Below are 10206 nucleotides of genomic sequence, written 5' to 3' on the forward strand. Positions count from 1 at the left end.
TGTGGTTGTTGTGTTGAATGGAGCTTGTTAATGATTTAAGCACAGATTTCTTAGGGCTCTAGATAGTCCCAATTCATATTAGGTGTTTTAAACACATGTGCACTTAACTAATTGTTACAATACTGTTTTTATGTTGCATTGCAGTAAAAAAAAAAAGTAAAACACTTTTGCTGTTATTGAGGTGGGATAAGGTTATGAACAGGACTGGTGGTATGAAGGTTTAAGAATGGGTTAAGGAGTAGAAAAAAGGTCAACAGTGTAATTATAGACGTAATTAGATGAGGATATTTTTTTTTAAATATATGTACAATGTCAAAACATATATTTACAGAAGAAATGCATGGTATCAAATCATTAATCTAAATCTAGTAATAAAAGACACTTAATATGCAAAAGCCAAGGTCAATGCTCAAACAATAAAGCATGGCGCAAGCAACAGCAAGGACATTGGTTCAGTTCCCAGGGAAAGCAAGAACTGATCAAAAATGTAATACCTTGAATGCAATGTAAGTTGCTTTGGATAAAATCATCTGCCATATGAATAAATGTAATGTGGGTCCTTGTGTTCTGTTTTGCAGATTGTCATAATTCATAAATGACTGGGTTTCTTAAAGAACTGGAATATTATCTGTTTAAAAAGTAAAGTCATGTTTTAGATTAATGACAAATATGATGTTTAAAAGAGACACAGGGATATTTTAGAGCAACTGGGAAAATATAAATGCAGTTTCATTCAAAGGAAGACGATCAAATTTGCATACTTATAAAGATAGTTCATTCAAAAATGAATATTCTATGAACTTTTACTCACCCTCATGTTGCCCCAATGTGCATGACTGTCTTTCTTCTGTCGAACATAAAAGAAAACATTATGAAAATATCTCTCTTTATATCTCTATGTTTTTTTTCTCCCCCGAGTACACACTGAAAGTCAATGGGGTCACAATGACTTTCATTGTATGGACAATGAAACACTTCAAATATTCATCAAAATATCTTCTTCCACCGAATTTCTTGTAATGAAGAAGAAATTAATTCATAAATTTTTGGAATGGGTAAATGATGACAGAAATGCAGTTTTGTGAATGCGTGAGTATGTGTGTGTGTACTGGTATTCACTAGTATGTTATGGGGACCAAATGTCCCCACATGGATAGTAATACCAGAAAATTTTGACCTTGTGGGGACATTTTTAGGTCCCCATGAGGAAACAAGTTGTGTTCAAAACACAATTTTCAAAGTGTTTTGAAAATCTAAAAATTCAGAAAGTTTCCTGTGAGTGGTAGGTTTAGGATAAGGGGATAGAAAATATAATTTGTACAGTATAAAAACCATTACACCATTACAAATGTGTGTGTGTCAGTGTGTATGATAGACATGCCATTTATTGTGTAATGTGAAAGTCATCAACACACATTTAAAGAGCTGGTTAAGGCACACTATAATTCTTCAGCTTTAAAAGTGATGTCCTTCCTTAGGTATGACAGTTGCTCCTGCTGAGGTTGACACAGCTGTCTGTGAGAGTCTGGTGCTGCGCTCTGAAGGATGGGAATAGAAAAGGTCAAAGGACACTTGCATTTCAGTAGATGTCAAAACAGGTGCTAGCAACTGAGAGGTAAACAGCTTATTCCCTGCCCTGCAAAGATGCTCAAAATGACCCTTTAAATAAAGATAAATCATTTTGTATGATATGTTTCTAGTGGTAATTCATTATCACATTTCATGTGAGAAGCATTTCTGTGATTTGCTGTGAATGATCAAATCTCTGACTGGATGTTAAACACTTTCTAGTGTATTTTTTTCAGGCACAAGTAAGCTACAGTTTTAGTAAATGAAGGCTAGATATTATTAAACAGCAGACCAAATGGTCATATAGCAGGAAATGCACCTCTGACCCCATCCTGTCACTCCTTTAAAGACCCACATGAAACAGGCAGGGTGTCAAAATGAGATGTGTGTTGGTTCAAGTGGTGTCAGCAATCTCACTGAAAAGTGGGGGTTCCCAATGAATGAACGTGTGAGCATTGGTGGTCAGGGTAAGGTTGGGGTAACTAGGTCAAAACTGACATAATCACACCGACAGACAAATGAACAAAGGATTACAGGTGTGTGAAAATCAATTAGTCTACATTCAAGACAATTCACTGCAGCCTGAAGCTGAGGCATGCAACAATAAAAAATAAAATACTGTGATTGTGGTGTCACATCAGTGTTAAGAAAATAAATCACAGTAAGTTATCAAATGGTGTGCATTTTTGTTACTGCATCATTATTCTGGGTTTCAGGGGTGTCTGAAGCAATCATTACATGTTTGATGTCTGATCCTTCACATGCACCTAAAGACAAACTCACAAAAGTAAACATGAATTATATAGTACCGAATATAATTATTTATATTTTTATTGAGCATCATCAACTTAAAAACATTCTTTAAAGATATTAACAATCTTTGAAACAACCTAAATTGCTTTTACTGCAGTTTACAAGGCTGCTGTTTTACAATTTTTATTGTCACATGACTTTTCCAAAGATGTGATGTCAGCGCAGGTCACAGGTCATAGGTCACATCTGCTTCTGTCAGCTTAACTAAAAAAAAAAACTCATCAAATGTCTTTTCTATTCTTAAAGGTCATTCTTATTGCCTAAGGCAAGTTGTCACATTGGACAATATCTGTAACTTTAAATTATTTTCTGTATTTTATTGAAAGTTTTCCATAGTATTGCTAGGAAATTGGTTGTTTTATACATTATGTATTTTATCAAACATAATAGCCTATATTTTGTATCACTAAAACAAGAAAAGTGCATTTGATCCCTCTATTAAAATGTGTTTAAACACATAGATTATAAGCTTTTTATTCGAGGTTCAGTTTGTTTTGTTAAAAACGATTATCAGCCATTGTGTTGGCTATTTGTAGAATTACTGACAACAAAGCAGCTGAATATCAGCCAAGGTTGATAGAAATAGTAGGATTTTGATGAGACTTGCGCGCTCTGTAACTTCCTGTTTACTACCGGGCAAGATGGCGGCGCCCACACAACCGACAGCACGGAGCACGCTCAGTTTAGAAATCAAGCTGTATTCTTCATGAGATATCAATTTGAAAACCAATTTAAACACCAGCTGAACTATCGAAAGTTCTTTTCGGTCGATCGCCTACATTGTATTGATTTATTTATCTCGATGCTCCACGCATTGATGATGTTATCTGCAGCTGTGAAATGTTCACGAGCATTCATGTGTGTTTAGGTCTGCTGGTTAACGTTTAAATACTGACCAGATGGAGCCGGAGCCAAATCACGAGGAAATATAAGACAATTAATGCTTTTAGTAACGTTAGAAGGCGGCATTGCAGGCATGCGGTGTGTGAAGGCACTGCAGCTCACCCTTGCGGTCGTCAAACCAGATGCTGTGGCCCATCCGCTCATTCTGGAGGTGAGATCACACTGTCCTGCACCTGTCTAAATGTAAACATGATTAAAAGAAAAATTCAAAAAAGTACGTGGAGTCTACATTACATACACATCACGTGGATACACTATTTTTGAGTCCCCCTTGACATTAGCAAATTAAGTTCAGTGGTGGGGCTGTGACTTGTTGTTAAAAGGCAATATCTTTGTAACTATGGGATTTTGGCATAGCCAAATTACTACATAAATGTGTGTTTTCTCTGAGAGCTGATTTATTTTTGCTATTTTGTAGCAGTTGTATTAGTTTATGCATGGAAAGCAGATTCTTAAAGGGGTAGATCACCCAAAAATGAAAATGCTGTTATTATTTAATTAAAGGTAGTTTCAAACCTTTATGACCTTTTTCCACCCGCGAAATACAATAAGAATGTTTCAGTTTTGTCGACCATTGGCTGCCATTATATGGACAAAAAAAAAAAAAAGAGACAGACATTTCTTAAAATATCTTTTTATGTTCCATGGTAGAATTCAGTTTGAGACATGAGGGTGAGTAAAGAAGGACACCATTTAGATTTTAATTAATAATTATTGAAAGAATTAAATAATTATTAAATTAAAATATTATAAGAAGTATTGATATAAATCAACAAGTTTCAGTACTTCCAGTAAAGATTTTTAGGTAAAAGGGGTTTAGCTGACAAAAACGTTTAGGGATCTCTGGCTTACTCCATATAGTTACTTACCTGGCTATAAAAAATTATAAAATAATAATAAAAAATATATATTATTAAAATGAGCAAGCCTCTTGCCTGATTTAATTTCTGCTGTCTGTCGCCTCAAAGAGATAAAGGTGCCTTTAATTAGCAACAATTTCCTCATGCAACATGGTTTGAGAACTGAAGCCATTTTACATTTTAAATGTAATGTTTGTACTTTCATCACTCAGTCTATAACCTTGTTCTTTTTGGAGATTAAAACTCTAATATAACCCTTTGTCATCTTGTTGCTGAGGGCAAACATGAAATGAAAAGAAACCTACAGCAAAACTGCAAGAGGCTTCCATTAGCATAGCAACACATTTTTACTGACAATAAGTTTCGGTTTTAAGAGATGCAGATGAGCATAGGAAACATTTGAATATAATATTTCTTTTAATTTCAGGCTCTTCATAAGAAGATTCTCGAAAACTTCATTATAGTCCGAAAGAAGGATCTGACGTGGAGAACAGAAGAGTCTGAAAGGTTTTATGCTGAACATGCAGGTAGAAAAGAATCTTTCTTCCTTTAATATCCACTGCATGAATGAAAGAGGTCTGTGTTTGTAACAGATTGAATGGTACAAGTACATGTGTGGGTGGGTGTCAGTGTGATGTGTGATTTTAAACAGGGTGAGTCAAAGTAAAGGCTTCACACAACCTGGAGTTATAATGTTGACACAGCATGTGGAGAGAAAACATGTTACTCACTCCCATCTTATCATATCCTGCATCCAAAGAAAAGCAGCTGCCTCGCATTCATGTCTGTATTATATATGCAAGCCTTTTCAGACCATATTAACAGATTGCAACAAAAATCTGCTGCTTAAACCTCATCACCCTCGTTGGCTTATTTCTAGTGAATAAATTGATTAAAAGATATGCGACGGTTTATTTTTGGTTATAATCCCTGACTGTTTTTATTTTTACAGGACGTTTTTTCTATCAAAGACTAGTTGAATTCATGTCAAGGTAAATGTTTATTGTCATTTCCCCACAAATCATAAAAAGTGTTTAGACTATTAATGTTTTTGTTTTAAAAAAAAAAGTACAAATTTCATATGGCGGCTCTGCAAAGGAGCCAGTAGCAGGTTTATATGCACATGTATTTTTTTTATATACAGAATTGTGGTCATATATTTGTATGTATTAATTAAATAATTTGAAGCTGTAAGCTATTGATCTGTCTACTGACTATTGATCTAATATATACAGTCGTTGTCAGAATTATTGGCACCCTTGGTAAATATGAACAAAGAAGGCTGTGAAAATAAATCTGCATTGTTAATCATTTTGATCTTTTATTTAAAAAATTCACATAAATCTAACCTTTCATTGGAGAATAAGAATTTAAAATGGGGGGGAAATATCATTACGACATAAAAGTTTTTCTCTAATAAACATTGGACACAATTAATGGCACCCTTTTATTCAATGCTTTTTGAAACCTCCATTTGGCATAATAACAGCAGCTGGAAGATCCAAACATGACCCATTATAAGATTTCTAACAGAGTCAGTCACTTTTTGATTTTTTATCTGTTGGTATTTGATAGAATCAAAGATGCCATGTGTCTAAACAAGATGTCCAGGACCTCCAGCAGAAATATAGGCCCACAACATTAAAAACACAGCAGTATATTTCATTGTAAACATGGGGTACTTTTTATCCCTGTGTGCACCAAACCCATCTTGAGGGGTGCCAATAATTGTGTCCAACGTGTATTTGAGAAAAACATTTATTTCATAATGAGATTTTCCCCCATTTTCAATTGTTTTAGTTCAATGAAAGGTTAGATATTTGTGAATTTTTTTAAATAAAAGATCAAAAGGATTAACAATGCAGATTTATTTTCACAGCCTCCTTTGATCATATTTACCAAGGGTGACAATAATTCTGACCATGACTGTTTATATATATAATAATATATAATATATTTATATTTATTTCAGTTAATGTGTAGTTTATTTCATCCAAAAAATTTTATTTCAGGTAACAAAATGTTTTTATGCTTTTAGGTTTAGGTTCTATAATAACCCTGTTACTACAACATTCTTGCATGATTTGGTTGGTTCAGATCTTCAGTTGTTTATGGGTCATAGTTTTGTGTGAATAGTGACTATTTCTATTCAATCCTCCTGTTTCATCTTTTCAGTTGCATGTGGCTTCAGACGTTGAGAATTCATTATGTGTGTACATTGTTAACATTTCATCTATTTCCTGATAATGTTCCTGGTAAAACCAGTTCATGGTACCAGGAGGAGGAACAACTGCTGTAGAAATTCTTGAAACTGTGTTATTTGACTGGACATACATTTATGGAAGTCAAAGGTTAACCATGTAACCCCTTGTAGCTTCACGAGTCTTGACAACAGCTTTTCCTCAAATTACCCTCTGAGCTGATTATCCTACAGGTTCACAGACACTATTCATCAAAGGCAGTTAAATCACTGCATTCAGAAAGAATGGATGCACTTTATTTAGCTTTTTGTTCTACTTTAATATTAATAGCATTCAAAACTTTGGGGTCTGTAAGATTAAGTTCTGATCATGTGACACTGAAGAGTAATGGGCTGCTGAAAATTCAGCTGTTCCATCGCAGAAATAAATTACATTTTAAAATTATGAAAAGAGAAAACTGTAATAATATTTTACAATATTACTGTATTTTTTTTTTTATAAATGCAGCCTTGGTGAGCAAGACTAACATTAAAAAATGTTACTGACACAAAACTTTTAAGTGGTAGTGTATTTTAAATTAATGTGAAACTACAGATGCTGTACCACTGCACTTCCTCTCGAAAGGAATAATTAATGCAGATATATGGTGTCTCATCTGTGGAGAGGGACATCAATGCTGGTTGTTAATGTAGCGGTTGATCAAGTTTAGACAGTGAGGACGATGTTACCATGGCACCCTGTCCCCAGAACATGTCTTTGTGTGTGAAAGATAAAACATTAGCGCAGCGCTCGAACTGACCTGTGTCTTTTAGCCTACGTCAGAGTCATTTAAAAATAAGCAGCTTATTATTCCTAAGCTTTTAGTTCCATATGTGTTTCAGCAGTGCCACTAAGGCAGTACTGCTCATCTTTTGCGACTAGGCTTGTTTGTACTATTAACGTCATAAATGGAAAAAAAAAATCTAATTTTTCTTTTGGATTCAATTCTGTTTATCCATCTAAGCGAACACAAGGTTGTCACAGCTTCCCGTGTAATCCTGCTGTTTACTTGTATTCCCACAACAGTGGCCCAATGAGAGCGTACATCCTAGCCAGGGAAGATGCTATCACTCACTGGAGGGGAATGATGGGTCCAACAAAAGTGTTTAGAGCTCGCTTCACTTCATCAGACACCCTGCGTGGCCAATATGGGCTGACTGACACCAGAAACACTACTCATGGTTCAGGTGGAGTAACACTTTTAAAAACCGAACAGTTAAAGAAATAGTTCAGCCTAAAATGAAAATTTGCTAAAACTGTACTCATCCTCAGGCCATCCAAGATATAGATCAGTTTGCTTCTTCATCACAACAGATTTGGAGAAATTGAGCATTAGTTCACTTGCTCACCAATGGATCCTGTGCAGTGAATGGGTGCCATCAAAATGAGAGTCCAAACAGCTGATAAAAACATCACAGTAATCCACAAGCACTCCACATGACTTCAGTTAATCAATTAACATCTTGTGAAGTAAAAAGCTACATGTTTGTAAAAAAACAAATCCATCATTAAGGCGTTTTAACTTTAAACACTTGCTTCTGGACAAAATGCAAGTTCTCTAACCATAATAACACTTCCTCCAGTACGGAAGCAACGGTTTAAAGTTCAAAACATCTTAATAATAGATTTGTTTCTTACAAACATGCAGTTTCTCACTTCTTGAGATGTTAATTGATGTACTTGTGTTGATTACTTGTGATGTTTTAATCAGCTGTTTGGACTCTCATTCTGACGGCACCCATTCACTGCAGAGGATCCATTGGTGAGCGAGTGATGTAACGCTACGTTTATCCAAATCTGTTCTGATGAAGAAACAAACTCATCTACATCTTGGATGGCCTAAGTATGAGTACTCTTTCAGCAAATTTTCATATTTGAGTCAACTGTTCCTTTAACTAGCTAAATAGACTAGATCAACTAAATATCAAAACGGTTAATAACCTCTCTAGAAAATGCCTAATGAGTGTTTGTTTTTAAACTCTAAATAAATCCTAGACCATAACACTGATTTGATAAAATAAAGACTAATTTCTTAACTATTTTAAATGGGGGGAAAAAATTCTTCTATTCTAAAGTTTCAGCATTTTCTAATTTTCTTTCTTTCAGATTCAGTTGAATCTGCCAAGAGAGAGATTTCATGTTTCTTTCCAGAATTCAATGCAGATGAGTGGATGTTGAGGAAAGAGCCATGTTTTAGATTGGGACTTGCTAAATATAATGAGGAGAGACAAATTCATACTCTCCAGGACACATGATGATCACTGGTCTGATGGTGCTTTTACAGTGCTACAGTACATGAATGTGACTTTCACCAGATGTTTCAGCATTTGATGTTTTCTCTGCATTGCCATGTTACTCTTTTGCGACCACAAAATATCTCTACCACAGCTCTGCCAACACGATTATATTCATTTGTATGTATTTTATTTGTATGTATAAATTAATATTTGTTCTATATTTGTAGTAGAGGTCAATAAATGTTTTCCTCAACGTAGCAAACTCTAAGCAGAGGTCTTTTATGTTATGATATACTAACAGAATATAGTTGGAATGCAAAGGGGGTAACTAGGGATTAAAACTATATTAAGAGGTTTTAGAAACCGCATTCCTTTCCATTTAGGAAAATTTGTACATTTTATAATGATTGTTCAATGTCCATTCGACACTTTTAAGATGTCTTAAAACTGGGGGGATTTGATTTCAATTTTATTAGAATTCCTTTGAGAAACAAAAATAATTTTCAAATTTACTGTCAACCACATTATTCTTTAGATTAAATTAACATTTTACATTAAGGTTCAATGAATTAACATTAGTTATTGCGTTAGGTAACAGGAACTAACAATGAAAAATAAATTTTTAAGTGAATGTCAATTTATTGTTATTCATTATTACTTCAGTTCATTATAATTCATTACTCAAAAAATATTTAAGCCTATATATTCAAGATTTTAATTGCATATAAAATGTCCCTCTATTTTGGATTAGACGGTTTTATTATTAATAAACCTAATATGATGCATATTTGTCAGTCATACATAAAATGAAACCGGAATGAGATTTATGTAATATTATGTAAAATAATTATTAAACCAAATATGTTTTAAATGTGCAATAACCATGTTTATAAATTCATCATCACTCAATTAAATTTATTAATCACACACAGTTTTAACTCTTCGAATCTTGCTTGTTCCACAGCTAGCCATATTTAAACCATGTTCATACTTTTTAACTGATTATATTTTTATATTGTTTTCAAAATCAACCTGTTAATGCCTGTTAAAGGAATTTGAAAATATTACTTTAAAGTAGATTTAAATTCTAATAAACTATGCAGAGTACACCTAATGTTATTTACAAATTAATCATAAAATATATATATAAAAAACACATTACTATATATAGAAATGAACATAAACGTATATTAATAATACTGTAAATGTATTGTTCATTGTTACTTCATAATGCCTAACGAATTAATGTTCATATACAGAACCTTATTGTAAAATGTTAATTCAGAGAGTGAAGCAAGAGAAAGATTAGGATACAGTAATAGTTCTTATGTGCTTCCAATAGATATTTAATAACTCAACAATAAATATCATCTTCCAGTGAGTAAAGCAGTGATATATCAAACAATACTGGAATAACAAAACAGAGCTGCTTTATATTCTTGCACACTACCTTTCGCAGTAGTGCTAGCTTGCTACAGAAACTGTAATTAGGTTTTGAACAAATGTTTGCGCTTATACCCCAAAAAGCTGAAGGCAACAATAGTGTGGTGGTAGTAAGAGCCCTGATTTTCGAATCCAAAATCA

General features: G+C 33.7%; 1 protein-coding gene across 1 annotated transcript; it reads left to right on the forward strand.

Moving 5' to 3' along the window:
* Nucleotides 1-3007: 3007 nt before the first annotated feature.
* nme6 (NME/NM23 nucleoside diphosphate kinase 6) lies at nt 3008-8872 on the forward strand. Its single transcript, XM_016277419.1, has 5 exons — nt 3008-3436; nt 4573-4672; nt 5098-5137; nt 7412-7572; nt 8492-8872. The coding sequence occupies exons 1-5, from the start codon at nt 3323-3325 to the stop codon at nt 8638-8640; spliced, it is 564 nt and encodes a 187-aa protein (XP_016132905.1). The 5' UTR covers nt 3008-3322; the 3' UTR covers nt 8641-8872.
* Nucleotides 8873-10206: the final 1334 nt, after the last annotated feature.

The sequence above is a fragment of the Sinocyclocheilus grahami genome, unplaced genomic scaffold (assembly GCF_001515645.1).
Source record: "Sinocyclocheilus grahami isolate Dianchi unplaced genomic scaffold, SAMN03320097.WGS_v1.1 scaffold111.1, whole genome shotgun sequence".
In the NCBI taxonomy this organism is placed as follows: domain Eukaryota; kingdom Metazoa; phylum Chordata; class Actinopteri; order Cypriniformes; family Cyprinidae; genus Sinocyclocheilus; species Sinocyclocheilus grahami.